This window comes from Sinocyclocheilus grahami, unplaced genomic scaffold, assembly GCF_001515645.1.
Source record: "Sinocyclocheilus grahami isolate Dianchi unplaced genomic scaffold, SAMN03320097.WGS_v1.1 scaffold149.1, whole genome shotgun sequence".
Taxonomy (NCBI): domain Eukaryota; kingdom Metazoa; phylum Chordata; class Actinopteri; order Cypriniformes; family Cyprinidae; genus Sinocyclocheilus; species Sinocyclocheilus grahami.
Genome location: NW_015505328.1, coordinates 3,174,567 through 3,197,996, shown reverse-complemented (window position 1 = coordinate 3,197,996; position 23,430 = coordinate 3,174,567). Strand labels below are relative to the sequence as shown.

General features: G+C 35.7%; 2 protein-coding genes across 10 annotated transcripts; both read left to right on the top strand.

The window, feature by feature from the left end:
- Nucleotides 1-1,412: 1,412 nt before the first annotated feature.
- LOC107592018 (TBC1 domain family member 5-like) lies at nt 1,413-12,691 on the top strand. 2 transcript variants are annotated; one of them, XM_016281360.1, is made up of 18 exons: nt 1,413-1,534; nt 5,873-5,943; nt 6,057-6,159; nt 7,494-7,539; nt 7,664-7,772; nt 7,918-8,007; nt 8,083-8,157; nt 8,260-8,327; nt 9,666-9,768; nt 9,930-10,018; nt 10,162-10,212; nt 10,336-10,405; nt 10,535-10,707; nt 10,945-11,087; nt 11,403-11,509; nt 11,799-11,884; nt 12,082-12,371; nt 12,567-12,691. In XM_016281360.1, exons 3-18 carry the CDS (start codon nt 6,060-6,062, stop codon nt 12,683-12,685), a joined length of 1,719 nt encoding a protein of 572 aa, XP_016136846.1. In that variant the 5' UTR covers nt 1,413-1,534; nt 5,873-5,943; nt 6,057-6,059; the 3' UTR covers nt 12,686-12,691. The 2 variants fall into 2 exon arrangements, with proteins under 2 accessions (XP_016136846.1, XP_016136847.1); XM_016281361.1 differs by having other exon boundaries at nt 6,049-6,159.
- Nucleotides 12,692-15,123: 2,432 nt separating this feature from the next.
- Nucleotides 15,124-22,016, top strand: LOC107592019 (deleted in azoospermia-like). Of its 8 annotated transcripts, none has more exons than XM_016281368.1 (10): nt 15,124-15,236; nt 15,809-15,925; nt 18,268-18,359; nt 18,842-18,893; nt 19,008-19,074; nt 19,305-19,444; nt 19,583-19,663; nt 19,780-19,830; nt 21,383-21,458; nt 21,532-22,016. In XM_016281368.1, exons 1-9 carry the CDS (start codon nt 15,234-15,236, stop codon nt 21,425-21,427), a joined length of 648 nt encoding a protein of 215 aa, XP_016136854.1. In that variant the 5' UTR covers nt 15,124-15,233; the 3' UTR covers nt 21,428-21,458; nt 21,532-22,016. The 8 variants fall into 8 exon arrangements, with proteins under 8 accessions (XP_016136854.1, XP_016136856.1, XP_016136849.1 ...); XM_016281370.1 differs by lacking the exon at nt 15,124-15,236 and adding an exon at nt 15,255-15,416; XM_016281363.1 differs by lacking the exon at nt 15,124-15,236 and adding an exon at nt 15,447-15,673.
- The last annotated feature ends 1,414 nt before the right edge of the window (nt 22,017-23,430 follow it).

The following is a 23,430-nucleotide window of genomic DNA, read 5'->3' as shown; positions in this document are numbered from 1 at the left end:
AAAACCAGTCATAAGTAGCACGAGTATATTTGTAGAAATAGCCAAAAATACATTCTATGGGTCCAAACCATCGATTTTTCTTTTATGCCAAAAATCATTAGGATATTAAGTAAAGATCTTCCATGAAGATATTTTGTACATTTCCTACCGTAAATATATCAAAGCGCAATTTTTGATTAGTAATATGCATTGCTAAGGACTTTTGGACAGCTTTAAAGGCGATTTTCTCGATATTTCGATTTTTTTGAACCCTCAGATTCCAGATTTTCAAATAGTTGGATCTCTGCCAAATATTGTCCTATCCTAACAAATTTTGAAAAATGTACCCTTATGACTGGTTTTGTGGTCCATGGTCACATTTTTCTTACCATCTTAAGTTGAGTTTGTTTAGTGTTATTATTATTATTATTCAGACATTATTATCGTACTTCCATTTTCTCCACATATATATCACTGTATATGGGGTCAACACTGTCAGATACAAAAGAAATGTCAAATATTTCATATTAATATTGACAAATCAAGCATTCACCTGAATTTCAGCTCATGTCAGTCAGAAAATCTTGCAGTACGACATAATAACCATATTTTTCATTTCTCACACGTATTAAATGCAGGAGTCACTTTGTTTTACTAGATACTAACACAGTCTACCTAAAATGTGGGAAAATATCTCAAAATCCCACTGACTTTGATAGTCCAATATCATAAATGTTTTCAAAAGTCATTAGGGTATTAACTAAAGATCATGTTGATGTTCCATGAAGATATTTTGTACATTTCCTACCGTAAATATATAAAAACTAAAATTGTAATTAGTAATATCATATGCATTGCTAAGAACCTCATTTAAAGGCGATTTTCTCACTTTTTTTTTTTTTGCACCCGCAGATTCCAGATTTTCAAATAGTTGTATCTTGGCCAAATATTGTCCTATCCTAACAACCCATACGCCAATGGTAAGCTTATTCATTCAGCATTTTTTAAAAATAAATTTAAAAAAAAAGACCCTTATGACTGGTTTTGTGGTCCATGGTCACATATGAGTTATTATCTGAGGAAAGTTGCTTTTAGGAGTACAGACTGTCAATTTGTGATTACGAGATAATAAAATGAAATGGTACATTTATGTTACGAAGATTTGTAGCAAACATCTCTGCTTCATTAATCTGCTATTTGAAAAACTAATGGCTTGTAAAGTAGGACAAGTGCTTTGCCAGGTCTCGAAATTCACTTTTAAATGTGGTATATGGTGTCAAATGGTGACTTTTGGGTCATATAAAGAAATACTTCTCCGTAATCCACCCTCAGCTCTTATATTAGATTAGTTATTATTTCTGACTTTCGAGACAAACGAGGATAAAATAGCGCGCGCGTTTCAAGCCTGTGATATTAGAAGTCGCGCTCAGGCTTCCCGTCTCCGGAGTCACGTGTCTGATCAGCTGTTCTGCGGCACATCCGCCTGACTCGCGCTGGAGTGTTTACATGCAGACGGCACGGGGCAGAGTGGGCAGACCCGCGTGAAGCATTGCAGGTAAAATATCAACTCATTTCCCCTTACTGCATTGAAACTGCCGTTCGCGATAGTCGGAGTGCTTGTCAAAAATGAATGCAGCGACGTGAAGAGTGTGAAGTGTTGTGCAATGATTCATATCGGAAGTGTGGAGCTGCCAGCCCCGTAAGGCCTTTAGACTCAACATCTCCATCAATAAATCCAACTTTATTGACCGCTTTTACACAAACAGTAGGCGTCAGGGACATGCATATGAGAAATGATATCTATCACTTTGAAATCTGCCTTTGATATTTGGGCTGTTCGGATGCCTGTAAGTTTCAAACTATTTAATTTGGTTATGCAGTTGATGTCTTTCCACATTATGAGATCATTGTCCCATTTTTATTTTCACTTCTAGTTAGGGATTCTTACATCTTGGTTCTCATATCTGAAAGCTGTAGAATAATATGCATAGAGTATGAGACATTCCCCCTAAAATTCAGAATAATGTGTGCCTGATATTGGTTTTCAATGGTTGGTTCTTAAATTTTTGTTTGGTCTCCAGTTCTTAAAAAAATGGTTACAGCTTTGCTGATAGGCGATGATTATTATGCAGTGACTTGTAACCAATATGATGGCTTTTATTATAAATCTATATCTATACTGTAATGTCTGTTCAAACAAATCTAATGCACCAAACATTTGTAACTTATAATAGAGAACATAGATAAAAGTATTTTCAAACTCCTGATATTAAGCTTTGATATGATCCATTTTAAATATTGGGCAAATCAGATGCTGATAATTGACATTTTATATAAACTGAATGAAATATATTTATAATTATTATTATTTTTAAATAAAAGTTATGTAATTTAACAAGTAACTAAAATGGGAATTTTAGTGATGCCCTTTCTGAGAATCTATTGAGGATTTGATATTTCATGATTCCTCTTTTTTTCCTTTCATATTTTTGCTTAATAAGTTTTATGTAACATTATAATGTAGTTGTGAAGTAGGACAGCATGATCTTAGGAGGCGTATATGATTCTCTTTGGACCTGAGGCCACATAGTCTGAACAACAGAAAAAGACTTACCATGGCATCACAAGACCAGCTTGCTGACTGTTTTCACACTTGCACGCACACACACACACACTCGCACACACACTTGGTGACGTTTGAGTTAAACACCTGTCATGCTGCAATATCTAATGCATACAAACCATGTCAGATTACAATTAGCTCACAGCATTTGGTTAATTATTGTTTGAATAAATTTGAACTCTTAGTCCTGTAATATTTGAAAGGTTTCAGGTTATCATTGTTTGTGAATACATGCATATTACAGAACCAGAACATGTTCACATTCTTTTCTTAATTTAGTTCTGCCCTAATATTATGACCAAGCATATTCTGCACTAATGATAACGTAGGGTTTTTGAGTTCACCCAGTTCCTCGTAGAATTCCTACAAGCTACTGTCATGTGATTGGTGCAGGAGCTCTGTTCTGTAAAGGGCTGATGAAGTGAAGGCATGCGAGTGTGTTTAAACAGGTTTAAGCCTGGTTTGCTTCTGTGACCCTCCTTATTGGTGTGTGCTGCACCCACGGGCGTTTTGATGTAATGAGCTGGGTTTTGTCTGATGGAACTCCTTAAACGTTTGGTGGATTATTTTGTGATCCTAAAATTCACAAAATACTGTTCAAAATAATTTTGTATTTACTAGTCTACAGTAACTTCCCTTTAGCGTTTCTATGTATGCAAATTACTTTTTTTCCTAGTTACAGTTCCTGTAGTGAGTTGTGTTTGTTTCGTTTCTTAATTTGGTTTAGCACAGGTTTCTCACAGTAGTGTTTTTTCGGTTCCTCATTACTTTATCTCAAATACACACACAGTATTTAAGGATTGCATGTAGTCTTAGTCTTTTTCAATCCTAATGTATTAAAATGGAGACAATGCCATGTTTATCTTAGCTAAATCAAAATTATATACAAAAATATATTCAGCCCTAATTCTAATCGAGCTTTTCTCCTTGACTATGCATGTATATAACCACATACAGACACACATGCAGTGATAAATATTTATGCATGTTGTGTGTGTGCGTGCGTGCGCATATGTGAATATCTAATGAAATATGCAAAGATTCATTTGTGGAGTGATTGCATCAGCGCTGCCTTTAGCCTGCAGCTGTGCCAGTAAATGCTGTAGTTGCAATGTTAGAAACAAACTGAACATTAAGGCAATATTTTTATGCCACACCAACCCAACATCTAATTACAGAGAGCTACTGTATTTTTATTTCTATTTTTACTCGTTTTACTTAATAATCTTTTTGGTGAATGTCTTAGTTGAATTCCTTTGTGTGAGGCTGCTGAGGTATCTTGCAGGTCCAGTTCATTATTATTGTTGTGTTTAGCATATTTTAATTATTATCCATGTGTCTGGCTTGACTTAATCATACCTCTAGTGGTCCCTGAGGCTTTATGCTAATTTCCAGCACTGTACTTCACTGCAGAGGATCCTGGGATTTCCCACTGTACCACAGCTAATGCATAAATCTAATTGAGCTGGGCCGAGGAGGTCTATAATACACGGAGAAAGCTATCTGTTAGCTTATGCCATTTGAAATCTGCCACTTATGATTTATTAACATTTTTATTTTATTTAGAAAACAAACGTTTGAATCAGTGGAGAGGGATGCTATTATTACTATTAATAATAATAATTATATAGTTATTTTATATTATGTTATATAATTGTTACTTTTTATTTGATTTTATTTGATTATTTAATGATAATAATAATAGTTATTTTTATATTATGTATTTATATTTATGCAATTGTTATTACTTTATTAGCCTATATTTTATTTTGATTAATAATAATAATACAGTTGTTTTTATATTATTTAATTGTTTATGTAATTTATATAATTAAATAATAACTTTATTTGATTTTGTTTCTTTGTACCATCCCACCCCCACAACGGCAATTTCCTTGGCAGCTTTTCTTCATATATCATCTAATATAACACAGTTATATATAATGCATGAGTTGCACAGGCTGTCTTTTGGTGTACTGAGATGTTAGATCAGTGTTTATTAGTTCATCTGCATAATTGATAAAGGACGTTTGCTGGAGGTTGTGTGTGTTCAGAACCAAATGCAACCTCGTTAAAAACAACAGAATGGATTTAGGTTTAAAAATAGAAGAAAGAAATCCAGACAAGCCTGTTTTTCCTCTTTTTAGAGCCTAATACTGTCACATCAGCGCTGTCTGGCTCTGGATTGTTGGAGCTGGGATATTTTTGGTTTTTAAATGTCTGGGAGTCACTTTCAAACAGCGCTTGGCACCACCAGTGTGTTTGCTCACGCGCCCTCAGTGCTGAAGAACAATTATACCACATATACAACAGATCAAATGAGCGCCATTTGTTTGCCTCTTTGTTTGAGTCAAGACTGTGTTTTAATTCACTGCACATCGGTCAAATGTTAGCACGGCTGGTTATTCTGGTAAATGAATACAAGCGTTGCTGGTATAATGATCCTGAGGTGATGGTACAGTTGTATACACAGTCCAATTAAACATTATTTAAAGAACTGAGTTGCTGGCACTCTTCATTCATGTTGCTGTCATGAATTTAGAAATTCACAGTTTGGCTGTGAAATACATTTACATTCTGTGCCAGAACTAGCAGCTAAACTTGGATTTAATTCCAAATGGTTTTGACTAAAATGAAACAATGTAATGAATCCAAACAAACACAATCTGTTCAGTGTATACTAACCAGACATGATACAAGCTGCTGTGTCTCTGGCGTATATTGATTTGGGTTTTGTCCTAACCAGTTCAGAAAAGTTGATGATGAAGACATCTTGCTATTTCTACTTTTTTTCCATTGTACTATTCTACATTTGTTCGTTTTCAATGTTAAAGGGATAGCTCACCCAAAAAGGAAAATTCTGTCATCATTTGTTCATCCTCACGTGTTTCCAAACCTGTATGCATTTCTTTCTTCTGTGGAACATAAATGAAGATATTTTGAGAAATGTTGGTAAGCAAACCGTTTCTGTTGCCATTGATTTCCGTTATATTTTTGTCCATACTATAGAAATCAATAGAACCTGAAACAGTTTGGTTATAAACATTCTTCAAAATACATTATTTATGTTCCATAGAAGAAAAAAATTCATGCAGTTTGGATTGATATGAGGGGGAGTAAATGATGACAGAATTTTTGGGTGGACTGTCCCTTTAAATACTTCATGCTATCCAATGGTTTAATATGCAAAGTCAACTATAAGTAAGCCATTAGTATTGTCAGTTTAGGCTCTGTCGGTTTATTAATTTGTTTTGCTCTGCTGTTTGTCAGATTAATGGTTAGTGCTGGACTGTGGTCTCCACTGTGATCAGGCCTATGAGGAGAACCAGGCGAGTCTAACAGTGAGTATCCACACAATACCTGATGTAGTTCCCGTTTTGTACTGTAGTGTTGATCGTGGCTTCAGTGGTGAATGTTGATATCACAGTCTTTAGCTCTTCCTTTGGTTTTGCAGGACATGCAGCACCCAAACTTCGAAACACAACACCCGCTGCAGCAGGATGAGCAGGAGACGGGTTACGACCCTCTACAGAACTACTACAACAGGAACAGAGACCGTAAGATCACTAATAGATCTACATTCAAATTTGAGACCTAACAATGTGAAGAATAGGACTGCATATTTTGTATTGCATTATTTTGCTAAGTACTGTGATTGTATTTTGACTATTGCTATTAACTCATATACAGTATATTGTTAGAACAAAAAAAAGCTCTCATGATCAAAATTATGCAAAAAAAACTAGACTTGTAAGTAATTTAGTTCTATTTTCCTAAAAGCTCTTCTGCCAGTAGAAACTAATGTCGTTCACACAGAATCAAAGTTAGCACTCACTGTTAACCTGTACTTGATTGTGAATCATTATTCTTCTGTTATATTCTGTTGTATTTTCTTCACTTTCACCTGGCATTCATTTTTAAAGAGAGTACTAAAACATGGTAATCTAGCTGAAAATGATCAAGGCATGTTTTCTCTAAATGAAGTCAGGAATATTTAATTAATCATTTGTGAACTAATATAATATAAATACACAGTAATTACCAGACTTATTTTACTTACACTACTGTTCAAAAGAGTAGGGTACGTTTTTGAAAAAAGTATCTTATGCTCAGCAAGGCTGCATTTATTTGATCAAAATTACAGATAAAAACAGTTATACTGTAAAATATTACTACAATTTAAAACGGCCGTTTTTCATTTTAATATGTTTTCAAATTCTATTTCAAATGATCCTTCAGAAATCATTCTAATTTACTGATTTGGTGCTCTTTGGGATTCTTTGATGAATAGAAAATTGAAAAGAACCGCATTTAAAATTTTAAATAGACACCCTGTCGTCACATTATACTGTAAATGTCTTTACTGTCACTTTTGATCAATATAATGCATCCTTGCTGAATGAAAATATGAATTTCTCTAAACAAACATCTTACTGAACCCAAGCTTTTAAACAATAGTGTATATTTACATATATACATATTATGTTTATTTTTACTAAAATATTTGAAAGTATGAAAAATGCCAGAAACTTGAGTTTTGAATTGATTCACTTGCATGGACTGCTTGAACTGATTCAGAATTCTTGTGAAATCTAATGTTTATGGTATGTTTAAATCAGTAACACTATTGAAACATCTCTGCCGTCATTAAAAGTAACAAGACAAGGAGGCATTTTGTATTTGATTTGTAATTTCACATTGTTAGAAAAATTACTATGATTGTATTATTAATACACAATATAGTGCCTAGTGCTAAACTGCACTATGAAAAAGATGAACTTGTTATCTAAAAAATATTTATTCCGAATTCAGTCGTTTCCATGTTTAGGTCACAAACTATGATGTCTTAAGACTCTGAACTGTTTTCGTAATTTTGTTTCTTTAATTTCAGGAGGATCATTGGATAGTGCTGTTGAGTCCACGTTTCAATCATACAGGTCATTCATTTGTCCCTAATGTAACAAAGCATCAGAAATCTACTCTGGTTCTCATATGAAACCCACTGCTGTGATGAAGGTGTATCTCTATCCTCTAACTTTCTGTTTGACATGCTCTTTACAGGAAGGAGTGGGATGATTTGTTCCAGAACAGTAACTATCTGGCGCGGACCAGGCAGGCTGGTATTAACGGACGATTACGGAGCAGCCGATTCCGCAGCGTATGCTGGAAGGTAATGGCTACCTGACAGTGGCAGATGACAGGTTTACTGCATGAAAACCGTCTTCTTGTTGTTATTGGGGATGAAAGATTAAGTGTGTGATTTCTGTGCCAAACGGGGCAGAAAAAATTATGAGCTTTGTTTTCGTTGGTTCCAGCTTTATCTGGACGTCCTGTCAGAAGATAAGACTCAATGGATCAGTCGAACTAAGGAGCACAGAGCACAGTATGAGAAGATCAAAGAGACGGTATGTGCGTGCACACATTTATGTGTCTTCAGTAGGTTGTGACACTAAATCATGATCGTTTGTTTTGAACTGCAGCATATTACAAACCCTCGCAAAGCTGCTGGCCAGCATGACCTGGTGGTGAACAACCCACTGTCACAGGATGAGGGGGTGAGAGAACAGCCAATGCAGTAAAACCATAAGAATGGCTGGATCCGTCTATTACTGTTTGATTGACATCTTTTCTTTTTTTTCCTCTGTGTCTCTCTTTAGAGTCTATGGAATAAGTTCTTTCAGGATAAGGAGCTCAGGGGCATGATCAAACAAGATGTTTTACGAACGTAAGTGTGTGAACTACCTGTACAGATACACAACTAGGGCTGTCAAAAAAAATTTGAATTTCGAATATTCGTCGAATTTAAAAAAAAAAAATCCACATTCGAATCCAAAAATGTTGCATTTGAATTAAAGGTCTGCGTCAGCCGTCAGGCAGCCTTATCAGGGCCGCACGAAATGCGATGACAATGTAAGTGTCATTGCATTTTAATGCTTTTGTTAGCCTATCCAGTTGAACCCACTAGATTCGGCGCTGCTATGTTGTTCATTCAATATATAGCGGAAAACGAGAGCATTAGTGTGGCGAATATGTTGTTTACACCGAAACCAAACTGTTCACACAGAATTTATCACATTTTCTAGTGGGGCATCTATCAGTGTTGCACTCGCGTCTCGCACAAGAGAGCAGCATGTTTAGAAAGCCATGTAAAATTAATGTAAGTTCAACTTTTAAAAAACATGTCTCAAGACTTTATGGCGGTTTTCCCCCATGCCACTGTATCTCATGATTTTAAATGAAGAAAGTAGCCTACTCTTTGTGATTGGTTTTCGGTCCTTTGTATTAAACTATACATAAATGCATGGTGCTGTTTTTTTTCCAGTTGTTTAAGCAACTTTATTAATTATATATGATTTATAAACATTATTTTAATTAAACATTATGCAATTTTTTTCCAAAGATGGTCCTGTTATTTTATTACGCTTTGAAGAAATGTGCATAATATTTTGCTCGATGCGCCCTCTTGTGGCCTCAGGAGAGAAGCCAAAAGCTTTTTTCCCCCTAACTGAAATTATTCCTTTTAAATTCGAATATAATTCGAATTTTGATAATATTTAAGTGGAAAATTCAAATTTAGTTTTTCAGTAATTTTGACAGCCCTATACACTACCATCCATTCAGTCTTCGGTTTCACATGATCCTTAAGAAATCAGTCTAATATGCTGATTCGGTGCTCAAGAAACTCTAATCAATGTTGAAAACAGCTGTGCTCCTTAATATTTTTGCAGAAACTGTGATACATCTTTTCAGGATTCTTTGATGAATAGAAAGTACAAAAGAACAGCATTTATTTTAAATAGATTTTTTTTTTTTTTGCAACAATGTCGATGTCCTTACTATCACTTTTAATAAATTGAATGTGTCTTTGCTGAATAAAAGGGTTAATTTATTTAAAAAATAATAAAACATCTTACTGACCCCAAACTTTTGAATGGTAGTATATCTTTTTATTTGTTTTTTGTTTTTTTCATACATAATAGAATTTAATTTGGATACTGTTGTATTATATTATATAATATTATTATATTATATTATACGTCTGTTACTCCTTGATTGGCTGCAGGTTTCCAGAGATGCTGTACTTCCAGGAAGAGGATGTCAGGACAAAGCTGACTGATATTCTCTTCTGCTATGCACGAGAGAACGAACGGCTACTCTATAAGCAGGTTTATAAACACTTAATGATTGTGACAAATACTGCCACACCACAACATAACCTGTCAGACTGGCTCAGATGTATCTAATAATAATTTCCCAAAAGCATTCATCTCTCTACATTATCCTTGTTTTTTTGCCTCTTCATCCCTCCCTCTCAATCTTTCTACAGGGCATGCATGAGTTACTGGCTCCTATAGTGTTTGTTCTCCACTGTGATCACCAGGCGTTTCAACATGCCAGTGAGACGGCCAATCCCAGGTCTGACCTATTTACCACACAGACAAGACCGTCTGAAGACTTGCTCAAATTAAAGTTTATATTTGTTCTGTGTAGTGTTTTGAATCATTATTAATGGAATTTTCCGTTTTTCTTTATATTTTTATGTCTTTTATCATTTGCAGTGAAGAGATGAAAGTCCTTCTGGATCCTAAATTCCATGAGCATGACGCTTAGTGAGTAATTGTCACGTTATCATAACAAATCTTAAACCAAATCGTCGTGTCTCTATTTAAATGCATATAGTTGCTAAACACACTTTGCTCAGTCTGTCTTTTTGTTCGTCAATTCTCCCTTAGTGCCATGTTTTCACTGCTCATGGAGACAGCAGAACCCTGGTTCAGCAGTTTTGAACGGGAGGTCAGAAAGGTACCAGGAAGGATTTTATGTAAAACTTGATATTGTTATGTATCTTGATATATCTACTGCATTGATATTTTGTTAGTGTCAAATTCAAACTTCAATCTTGTCAAGATTACTTATGTTTAAATCTTTCAGGGCAAAGAAGAGATGTTAACCAGCATCCCCTTTGCGAGACCACAGGACTCGGGCCCTTCTGTGGCCATTGTGACCAAAGTCAACCGAATTCAGGACCAGCTAGTAAAGAAGCATGACATTGAGCTGTACATGCACCTCAACAGGCTAGAAATAGCTCCCCAGATTTATGGCATGTGAGTATGAATGAACTATATTACTATTTTTATACTAATTTAATATAATATTATGGTATATTTTTAAATATATATTATTATTTAAGCATATTTTCTTGTCATTTCTACGTGTTGAATATAAACCAACCATGTAGGATTAAAGATATGTTAAAACATAAGTGTTTTTTTTGTGTTTTTGTTTTTTATTTGTCACTTTTCCCCCCATCATTCATGAATTCTCTTTGTGTTTGTGGGCAGTCGCTGGGTTCGACTGCTGTTTGGTCGGGAGTTTCCCCTGCAGGATCTGTTGGTGGTCTGGGATGCTCTTTTCACAGACAGCATCACTTTGGACCTGGTGGATTACGTGTTTGTCGCTATGCTTCTGTACATCAGAGATGCATGTGAGTTCAATTCTCTCATCTATGCTTCATTCACAACACAAGATATAGACTTCTTAAGGGGTAAATGCACTTTGAGTGTTCACCTTGTAGCTCTATATATATCAAGCAATATAAACCCACAAACAGTATGTCAATAGTGTGTCTAGTCAAATCACACCTACATAACCAATCCAAACACAGCAAGTAATGGTATGCAGATTAGTTGGCTTATGCCTGCTGGCACTGAACATGTACCTTTACAAAGAGCTCTAAAAGAACTTTATCAGTTTATTTGAATATGCAGTATCTATCGTTCCTGTGTTTTTCATATCATAGTGATCGCTAGTAACTTCCAGACGTGTCTCGGGCTCCTGATGCACTATCCTCCTATCGGAGACATCCACTCTCTGCTGCTGAAAGCACTCTTTCTCAGAGACCCTAAGGTACTGTCATGCACATTTTCACTTTTAATATTATTAAAAAAGTAAATATACTAAAAATACAAATATAATTTATTTTATGAAATGTATTTTTAAAAATGTATATTTATAATTATAATATAAGAATATTTATTAAATGTAGTATTTAGTAATGTAATTGGAGTCATAATAATATAATTGTTATAATCTATATATAAGATTATTATTATTATTATTATTATTAGTTATTCTGGAATTGATTATGTACTTACTATTTGCTATTTTTGTCATTTGTCTTTTTATATAACTTTAGAATAATCCAAGACCGGTAAACTACCAGTTCCAGCAAAACCTTGATTACTACAAAACCCGTGGGGCCGACTTGGTCAACAAGACTCGGTATCTTGTATTTTTGTGCATTACCTTTTATATATATATATATATATATATATATATATACACACACATTTGATGCCACTCTTGTTTAAAGTAGAAATTAAGCATTAATCTAAGGATTAATAATATAATTATTAAAAATGTATTAAACATATATGCGCTGTACATTTATAATATAATATTTTTTTATTTTTCTCCAGGGCCAGCACTAAAGCAGCACCTCTCAACATTAATAAAGTATCCAGTTCTCTTCTTAATTTCGGCCGGAAGCTCATCGCACCAATGGGAGGCGGCTCCAGCGGCATCTCGCCAATTAACAATGAGGTGATTTCAGCTCCTCCCCCTCAAGCTCCTGTGCCACGCCCATTGGCCGAGCCTCCATCATGCACCGCCCCCTCAAACACGCAGATGAAATCGCAGCCGTTCCCGCAAACGCACCATCAGCACCGGTTGCTGAAGTCTGAAAGTCTGCCGGTGCACCTCAGCAAAGGTGAGCACTCGCATACGCACACCTTTTCGACCCTGTACGCTTATGGATTGTGTTAATTTTACCCGTATACCTCCTGAAGTTATTAATACTTCAGTGTGCATGGATTATGATGTGAATGTGTACATGCATGTGCTCAAGCACAGGTACATGTGACAGAATAGGTGTGTGCTGTAGCCTTACTCTGCTGTCTGTTAGATGTAGGTTCTGGTGGAGCCTCCCAGATATCTCTCCCTGCCCAGATTCACTCTGATACCCCAGGTAACTGCTACCATGACAACATCATCAGCACCAGAGCGTGCATGTGTGCTGTATAAATGCATTTTATTTGATCCTGTATTTTTTTTATGCTTTTACTGTGACGTGTCTGCTGTATAATCCATGCATGCGTGTCTGTGTTCAAATAAACTTTGTGTAAAGCCCCGTTCACACCAAGAACGATAACTATAAAGATAACTATAAAGATAACGATATTAGCGTCCACACCAGCGAACGATATGGTCGGTTTATTCTAAGCGCACATGCGTCTGCCGCTTTAAATTCTTGAGCTCGTTACAGCAGGATAGATTCTGATTGGCTGTCAGTGTTTTATCGTTCATCAGCTGGAAAAAAAATAGTTTTGAAAGTGATCACAACGATATCGTTCCTCTGTATCGTTATCGTTATAGTTGTGGTGTGAACTATGCTATTCTTTAATATTGAGAACGATTTTTAGAACTATATCTTTATAGTTATCGTGCTTGGTGTGAACGGGCCTTTATCGTGTATTTCATAATGAGTTATGCTGCTTTTTGTCACCAGGTTTTTTTCAGTAAGTTTAACCAAAAAGAAAAATTCTGAATTTGTATTACATTAGGCTATTCTAAATTAATTATGTAATAAAATAATTAACTACCGTTTAAAAGTTTGGGGTCAGTAGGATTTTTTTTGTTTTTGAAAGAAGTCTATGTTCACCAAGACTGCCTTTGTTTGAAAAATTCTGTAAAAACCGTACTATTGTGAAATAGTATTAGAATTTTAAATATTTGAAAATGTCATTTATTTCTGTAATGGCAAAGCTGAATTTTCAGCAGCCATTACTCCAGTCTTCAGTGTCACATGGTCCTTCAGAAATCTTTCTGATTTGGTGCTCAAGAACCATTATTATTACTATCAGTGTTGAAAACAGTTGTGCTATTAATATTTTTGTGGAAATCGTGTTACAACTGTATTCAGCTCTCTTTGATGAATAGACTTTCTGATCAAATTAATCCATACTCATTGAAAAAAGTAAAAGTCATTAAAAGTATTAATTTCTTTAAAAAAATCTTACTGAGCCCAGACTTTTGGATGATAATGTAAATATTCTCTGAACTTTCTGTGAATATAATCCCTAAACCACATCTTGTTTCTTAAATCCTGGACCTCTGGCTGTGTATTTACGTACATCTTAATTCAAACTTTTTTTTTTTTTTTTCCCCCAAATATAAGGCCCTATACCATGTTTACCATGGATCCTTTCCTCCGTTACCTAAATGTAGTAGCCAAAGCCATAAAAAGCAGCCTCAACTCAAATGAGATTCTCCATTCTGTAATTTTCTTTGAAAATGCCCTTACGGCTGAAAGTTGTGGACATCACCTTGACGTTTATGTGGAAAACCTATATTTGTTTTCTCCTAAATCAATATCCTGTGAAATACATTTAACACACTCTGCCTCAGATAAAAGCTATATTTGCTACAGTTCTCCCTCTCTCTGTCTTTGTAGTTTTTTTGGAGTACTAATTGTTGTGTGATAAATGCGGGACATTGACAGGTGCTCAATCTAGAAGTAGAGAGCTTTAGTATTAATATGGACTGTGTCGCTCTCATTCACTCACTCATCTTTACTGATTTTCCATGAACCAGTGCCTGAACAGTTATTCATTTTTGTCTGTATTTTCTTTTTTTAAGATTTTAGTTCATAGACCAAAACATAATCGTTTGTTAAATTATGGATTTTTTTTTTTTCATATTTGTCATTATTTTTAATTCAATGATATGTGAAACTTTTATGTTATAGTATTTCTCTGGTGTCAGTAGCCTCATTTTGTCTTGGTTCCCGTGGTAACTGTGTATTATTTTTCACATGACAGGAGGGATGTTTCTAATACTGATATCCTATTAACTCTGGATGAATAAAAAGCATTACTCTTGTCTAATCCAAAGCTTTGTGCATACTACACTTTCCTTATACCCTGGTGTTATTTTTACTCAATTATTTCCCTTTTCTGTGGAGATGATCATTTTCCTCATACTACCTAAATAGTCAACCAGTAGACAGTAGGTGAGTTGTTTTTGAAGCACATAACCTAAAATTCAGTCCAAATATGTAGCTCGTGATTTTCAAACGCGACATCTAGCGGTCAGTTATTGCTATAGCAAGATTGTCTCCTTAACACTAAATTAACTAGCATTTCATCCAATTGATCGTCAAATTCAGACTGTTTTACATTACCTCATTTAAATTAATCTGATTTGTTTTGCATTTAAAAAGTTAAGAAAAATTGATGGCCCATAAATTTCGCAGTATGTTTTTAATGTCATCGAGTACCTGGTGTAACTTTCGTGCGGTACGTTAAATAGATACTTCTAGACTCTACCAAATCTGTCATCTTATTTTAGAAATAATTACAATGTATAATGTTTGAGCTCTGACCGATTCACGAGTAAAACATGAATGTTATTCACAGTATTAATAACTTTAAAATTCGCCTTATTTGGTATTTATTTTCCAATTAGGCTGAGAATGGGTGTGGCGCTTTAATGCAACTCCTCCAGCCAGAGGCACAGACCCAACGAGCCACGCGCTTCATTAACTTATTTTGGCATTTTAATTGTTTTAGATATGGTAAGTAACAAAAGTAGTAATAGTATGTGATAACTTAATCTCTCAGGCACCATCTATAAAGTTCGCTGTTATTAATATCAAGTTCATTGCTGTAAAAAGGTTCGCGCAGCAAACTCGCCATCAGAGGAAATCCCACCGTCGGCCATTAGATTAACTTACATCTGTCAGGATAGCACAAATGTTCGTCCAATTAACTCATTTTAGCGTAAATGCCCAGATTGCTTAATGAAGAAACATGAACAAACACGTGTTGGAGATCGATCCGGTTTCGGCCTTGAGTGTGTTGAGCAATTTGAAACGTCTTCATTTAGTATTTCGGCTGACTTTGGGGTGTATTTTTAGGGAATAAGTAACAAAACGTGTGGCCTTACTTCAAATCTAAGATGTATCAGGGCGTTAAGTTACCCCTGTGCCTCATATGTGGGTTATATTCACAGGTAATCGTATTTTGAACCTCAAATGTGTGGCTGTTGGTTGGTTTTTGAGGGCCTATATTGTACTTGCTACGTGTTCATTGTCTTGTTAATAATGTGTGTTGATATAAAGCCGAAAATGTTGTGAAATACATACAGGATATCCAGAAGCACCGTCAGGGCTTTCCGTCCTCTCTGAAGTTGTCTAATGGTTATATTTTACCTGAGGGCAAGATGACGCCCAACACACTGTTCGTCGGCGGGATTGACATGAAGGTAATGTCGCTGACCATTTTTGTGGCCTTGCATGTTCAAACTGCTGCAGTACAATTCTAAACTCTACCTACAACACTATATTGCCAAAAGTATTGGGTCACCCCCTTCTAATTAACAGGTTTGACTACTTTAGTCATTTCCATGAGTACAAATCTTGATGTTTAAGCATATAATGATATTCTAGGGAACTGTGGGCTTCTAATTTTATAGCAACAGTTTGAACCTGACCCTTTTCTATTCTAACATGGCAAGTGTATAAGGCAAGGTTCAAAAAGAAATCATTCAGTCAGTGTGGAAGAACTGGTCTGCAGAAAGCCAAGTCCTGATTGTTTTAGATATGGTAAGTAACAAAAGTAGTAATAGTATGTGATAACTTAATCTCTCAGGCACCATCTATAAAGTTCGCTGTTATTAATATCAAGTTCATTGCTGTAAAAAGGTTCGCGCAGCAAACTCGCCATCAGAGGAAATCCCACCGTCGGCCATTAGATTAACTTACATCTGTCAGGATAGCACAAATGTTCGTCCAATTAACTCATTTTAGCGTAAATGCCCAGATTGCTTAATGAAGAAACATGAACAAACACGTGTTGGAGATCGATCCGGTTTCGGCCTTGAGTGTGTTGAGCAATTTGAAACGTCTTCATTTAGTATTTCGGCTGACTTTGGGGTGTATTTTTAGGGAATAAGTAACAAAACGTGTGGCCTTACTTCAAATCTAAGATGTATCAGGGCGTTAAGTTACCCCTGTGCCTCATATGTGGGTTATATTCACAGGTAATCGTATTTTGAACCTCAAATGTGTGGCTGTTGGTTGGTTTTTGAGGGCCTATATTGTACTTGCTACGTGTTCATTGTCTTGTTAATAATGTGTGTTGATATAAAGCCGAAAATGTTGTGAAATACATACAGGATATCCAGAAGCACCGTCAGGGCTTTCCGTCCTCTCTGAAGTTGTCTAATGGTTATATTTTACCTGAGGGCAAGATGACGCCCAACACACTGTTCGTCGGCGGGATTGACATGAAGGTAATGTCGCTGACCATTTTTGTGGCCTTGCATGTTCAAACTGCTGCAGTACAATTCTAAACTCTACCTACAACACTATATTGCCAAAAGTATTGGGTCACCCCCTTCTAATTAACAGGTTTGACTACTTTAGTCATTTCCATGAGTACAAATCTTGATGTTTAAGCATATAATGATATTCTAGGGAACTGTGGGCTTCTAATTTTATAGCAACAGTTTGAACCTGACCCTTTTCTATTCTAACATGGCAAGTGTATAAGGCAAGGTTCAAAAAGAAATCATTCAGTCAGTGTGGAAGAACTGGTCTGCAGAAAGCCAAGTCCTGATCCCAGCTGAACACCTCTAGTGTGACTTTAAATGCAGACCTTGAGCTAAAAACTCACCAAACACCAATGACTTGTACATATACTATATAGTCAAAAGTATTGGGACACCCCCTTCTTTAGAACAAAAAGGCACTTTCAAAACTGGCAACAAAAAACATAATTCATGTATAAAAATTGTATTTCCATCTCTCAACTCAATTTTTATTTATAAAGCACTTTCAAAACCATTCAAATGGACCAAAATGCTGTCCATAAGTAAAAAATAATACTAAAATACATGCAAACATAAAATAACAACAACATAACATCAAGAAAAACATGCAGCCAATCCCTCACAATTCTCTGACCTAATTAAACGCCGAAAGCTTGATAAAATAAGTAGGTCTTCAAGTCCTTTTTAAAAATGTCCATGCTACCCGAGGATTTGATAGAAAATGGTAACACATTCCAGAGAGTAGGAGCCGCAACCGAAAAAGCGTGGTCTCCACTACGCCTCAACTGAGACCGTGGGACGGTTAGGAGCATATTCTGAGAGGAGCGCAGATGGCGTTGAGACTGGTAAGAAATTAACATGTCCATTATGTACTCAGGAGCCTGATCGTGTAATGCTTTATAGACAAACATTAACACCTTGTATTGTATTCTGTATTTTACAGGTAACCAGTGAAGAGATATCAATACAGCCGTTATATGATCCCGTTTTCTGGTGTTTGTTAAGATTCTTGCAGCAGCATTTTGGAACATGCATGTTCCATCATTTTGGAACATGCATCTCTGTTGCAACAGTTTTGGAAGTGTCTAAAATGACTGTACCCATATGTACAAGTCATTGGTGTTTGGTGATGAGGATCATTATATGCTTAAACATTAAGATTTGTACTCATGAAAATGACTTAAAGTAGTCAAACCTGTTCATTAGAAGGGGGTGTCCCATTACTTTTGTCCATATAGTGTAGCTACTCTCCAAATTGGCACTTTTTCCATCAGGTGGATGAGAACGAGATCCTAGAGTTCTTTGCCAAGTATGGGTCTGTAAAAGAAGTGAAAATCATCACTTATCGAGGAGGAATATGCAAAGGGTGAGTGAGAGTTGTAATTTGCCCTGCTGGGAAAAAAATAAATGATCAATTAAAATCAGTCTATGCTGGTCTTGGTTTAAGTTGGATGTAGTTAGCCTGACTACATAGTGTTTAAAATCCTTAAAAAACCAGCCTGCTAAATCATCTGACAAGGCTTGGATACCAGCTAAGACCAGCCAACAAGCTTAAACTGTTGTTTAAGAGTTGTTTTCTAATAGGTTATTCAAAGCATGTTGTATGTATTTTATTGTGTGTGTGTGTATATATATATATATATATATCAAGTGTCCGAAAATGCTTCTTTTGTCATTTACTGTCATTCCATTCCAAAGTAATTTTGAAACAACATGTAGATGAGTAAATGATTACAGATTTGTCATTTGTGGTGTAAACTATCCTTTTATAGGATAATTCTTGGAAACCGCTTTAAAAAATGTCTTTACCTGCCGCCTCTGATTAGTTGTACATCTTCTTTCTCACAGGTATGGTTTTGTTTATTTCAGCGAGGACGTTGATATCCAGACTATCGTTGATGTAAGGAGGTCATTTTTACTTGTCTGTGCTGTGACAGTCTTCTCTCTCTTTTTGTCTTGGTGTTGATGTTATGAGGGCATCTTAACGTCTTGTACTACTTCAATTCTTCTACAGCAGCCGATCAGTTTTAAAGGGAAAAAACTCAAACTGGGACCTGCCATCATGAAAGAGCGAAATTCTCGTGAGTCCTTGCACTTCACTGTCTGTTTGGTCTGTCTTGTACAGAAGTCATGGAATTGCTATATTGAACAAGTTTTTGATCTTATTGGAGGCAGTTGTGCTTTTAATTTGTTTTAATTTCAAGGATTTGTAGTGGGCACTTTTGGAAATGCTCAGATCTTTTTAAATGACTTGTTATTTTAACAACGTAAAAAGTCATGCAATTTCATTAGTTAAAATGTGTTGGAATCGTATTTCCAGGTTCCGTGTCATCTCCAATGATTGGTCCATCACAGTGGATAAGCCCCAGCCCGTATGTGTACTGCAGCTGCTGTCCCCCAGGCCTGGCCCCGCCCTCACCTGTCTTCAATGGAGGGAATCAATACATGCAGGTAACTATACAATGTTCATACAAACCCTGACACACTGCATATTAACATCATGTGAAGGAGTTAAAATTTTGCACATTCCAAAAATTGTAGAATATCAGTGTTTTCATCGGTTTTTCCTGCATGCCTGTCTCTTCATAGCCTTACACGTACTCCAGTCCTCCAGGATTTATTGTCCCACAGGTGCCCATGAACTATGCACAGACCACATATGCATACCAGGTACAGTCACACATTCATGCACACTTTGTTTTCTGGATGTATTAGGTTTTTTTTAAAAACTGTCAGATAAATTTGACCATTGTGGGAGTTTTTGTTTGTGTGTGTGTCTGTATTAGTATCCCCTGCCACAGTGGTGTGGAGAGCAGAGGACGAGGCTTGTCAATCAGGTCAGCTCCACTCCCCTATTTTCTCGGTTGGTAAATAAGGAACTGAGCGTAATAGGTTGAACTTGGATTGTTGTAGTTGCATCTCCAAATGCCATGTCTAGAAAAAAAATCAGAGGACGAGGCTTGTCAATCAGGTCAGCTCCACTCCCCTTTTTTCTCGGTTGGTAAATAAGGAACTGAGCGTAATAGGTTGAACTTGGATTGTTGTAGTTGCATCTCCAAATGCCATGTCTAGAAAAAAAAAAATTCTATTCAAAAGTTTGCAGCCAGTAAGACTTTTGAACTAAATTGATCAAAAGTGACCGTAAAGAATTTCTAATGTTACAAAAGATTTCAGTTTCAAATAAATGCTATTCTTTTTAACCATTTATCAAGGAATCATGGTTTCCACACAAATATTAAGCTTTTAATACTGATAGAAATAAATGTTTCTTGAGCACCAAATCGGCTTATTAGAATGATTTCTGAGGGATCTTGTGACACCGAAGACTGTAGTAAAGACTTAAAAAATTCAGCTTTGCCATCATGGGAATAAATTGTTTTATATTCAAATAAAAGTTATTTTAAACTAAAATAATATTGCACAGTAGAACTGTTTTAAATGTATTTATTAATAAAAAAATGCTGCCTTGTTCAAATATAAAATTTCTTTTAAAACATTGAGTAATCTTACTGTCCTTTTATCCTTGGAGATGCACCAATATATTGTAATTGTTTGCAGTGTAATTTGAACAAAGATGTTAACCACTTTAGTTAGCCCAGTGTTCTTGCCCTACCCATTAAATTAAATTGAGAAGAGTGTGTGTAAGCTAGTCCAAGACAGCTGCCTCTAGCATTTTAATAATGTCAGTGCAGTGTAGCAATAAGCACAGGCTTTATTTTAGTCTGCGCTAAAGGTCCTAAGGTCAGAGATTTGCTAAAATACTCCGCAATCATGGCCCTATGAAGTTTTTATTTTTTTTTACCAATTATGTGTTTTCTGTTTGATTTTGATATTTATGATTTGTGGCAGAAAAGTTAATTTGTGTTTTTTCTTAAATGTTTTAATTGTTGTTGTTATTCATATTTATTATTACTTTGAGCATATTTTAATATACAATAGCAATATTTCTATCAATTTCAAGTTAAAACAAATGTATTTTAGCAAGTTGTAGTGAAAGCCTTTTGAGTATCTTTGTGAGTAATAGGACTAACGTGAGATATTAGTGATGTGAACTGTCAGGGCACTAGGTAGTGAACCAGATCCACTATCATAGTTTGTTTTCATGACTTCCACAAGTGTGAAGGGTAGCTCTGAGCAGCTACCTCAGAACATGATCTGTGTCATGATACATGTCAATCACAATGTGCCACAAGACCGTAACCATACAGTCTTTATTAATCATAGTTAATGAAGTGCAATGCACCCATATTACATTGGATTGTTGTGCTGTGGTAAGCCTTTAGATGGCAGTGCTGGCTTAATATGAAAATTGCAAACTGAAGGGAAAAAGTGTGCTCAAATTGAAAGGCTCATCAATATAAGAAGAGTGTATGTGTGATTCTCTTTCAGAACTATGTGGATTGTGGAGTCCAGACTTTGCTAACCCTTCTGTAGCCTTCAGCACTAGCACAGACTCCTTTTCTTGGTAAGATTTGAGCACCTAAAATGAAGATGCAGTCACTTTCACAGTCTCACTTTGTTCCTTTGTCTTCGGGTAGAATCCTATAGAAGCAGAGGAGAACAACTTGATGGAGATCAAGCAATGAACTTCGTTGTCCAAACTTTCAAACACCTTTGCAAATAGGGTCACCCTGGGTGTGATGTGAAGGTGTATATTGAGGGAATGACATTTATGATCATACGATCATACTGTAACCTAATTCCTCACATCCACACACTGAAACATTTGACGAGCTTTCTTCGCTTTGGCTTGTTCCACCCATTTATTTGTATTGTCTGTGTTTTTCTTTCTTTGTCATGGCTAACTAACTTTAAAGACACTTTTAAGCTCACAAATACATATTTATATTTTACGTTTGCTTATTTTAAAGTTTGACTCACTGTTGGTGATGCACTGTATGCATTTAGGTAACTGTTCTGACTGTGTTTTAAATCAATGTTCATTTGATTACTTTATTTAGGCTGGCGAGTGTTCACTGTTAAACTAGTTTTATTTTGGGGTTTTCACATTCAGGGCACATGTTTGGATTTTCTCTGTTTGGTTATTGAGCACCAGGGTACAGTGGCTTCCCCCTCCTTTTTTACGCTAAATCTGCTTTCATCGGTCATTATCACTGTACTTCCGTTACTTCATTAATGCTTTTTTTATTTATTATTGTTGATGGTGCAGCTAAGAGGTGTAAATTAAGATCATTGCATTAATTCAAAAATGACAATAAAATTTTACTGAGCCCTGTAAGTCACAGCAGGTCACAGGATGCTTGACTTGTTTGAAATTATAGCGTTGACGGAATATTGATATCACTGTGAACACAGTCATGCTGCACACTGTTAAACTAGTTTTATTTTGGGGTTTTCACATTCAGGGCACATGTTTGGATTTTCTCTGTTTGGTTATTGAGCACCAGGGTACAGTGGCTTCCCCCTCCTTTTTTACGCTAAATCTGCTTTCATCGGTCATTATCACTGTACTTCCGTTACTTCATTAATGCTTTTTTTATTTATTATTGTTGATGGTGCAGCTAAGAGGTGTAAATAAGATCATTGCATTAATTCAAAAATGACAATAAAATTTTACTGAGCCCTGTAAGTCACAGCAGGTCACAGGATGCTTGACTTGTTTGAAATTATAGCGATGACGGAATATTGATATCACTGTGAACACAGTCATGCTGCATTTTTTTTCTATTTTTCCAGCACTTTCTCACACCAGTTCATTGAGTTTTGTTTTATAGGTTTGCAAAGTTATGGGTACTGTTGTACTGAACACAAAGCACTCTCATTTTATCCAGTGTTACAACACTGCTCTTAGAGGTTCGTTTCTTGTAGGGGGGCTTTGATTTATTAGCTGTAGCTTATTCATCAGATACTATTAAAAAATAACTCTGACTTGTACTGAAATGTCTCAGTTTTATTTCCTCATTTCCCATGGCTTCATGGGAGTTGTGGTCTGTATTGTACCATAGTTTGAGAGCTTCTAATCACTGTACTCAGGGTTTGCCTTGTATATGTTTTGGATTTTGATGTTGGCATTGTACGGTTTTGCTGTTTTTGTTATTAATAAAAGAAAGTTGAATTAACTTATTTTTGCTTTAAGGTTGCCTTTTTATTGTTTAATCCATTTTTTAAAATTTAATAACTAGTTTGTGAGCTCCATTTTTTTTAATTGTTATTGGAATTCAATGAAACTTGAAGGATGAAACTTATGAATTGGTCATGGCTGATTCACATTAAATATGAATTTAATACCACTTCTCACACGCGTGAATGTGCTTTACCATAGATCACGCCATAAGTGTTAACATTGAAACATTTGAAACAAACGACCACATGTTTACTCTATGCTTCAATCTGACAACTGTTTGACATGTAATCATTTTAGTAGCCCACTCTTTAAAATAACTGAATTAAAAATTTTATTTCTGGATCCAAAATAA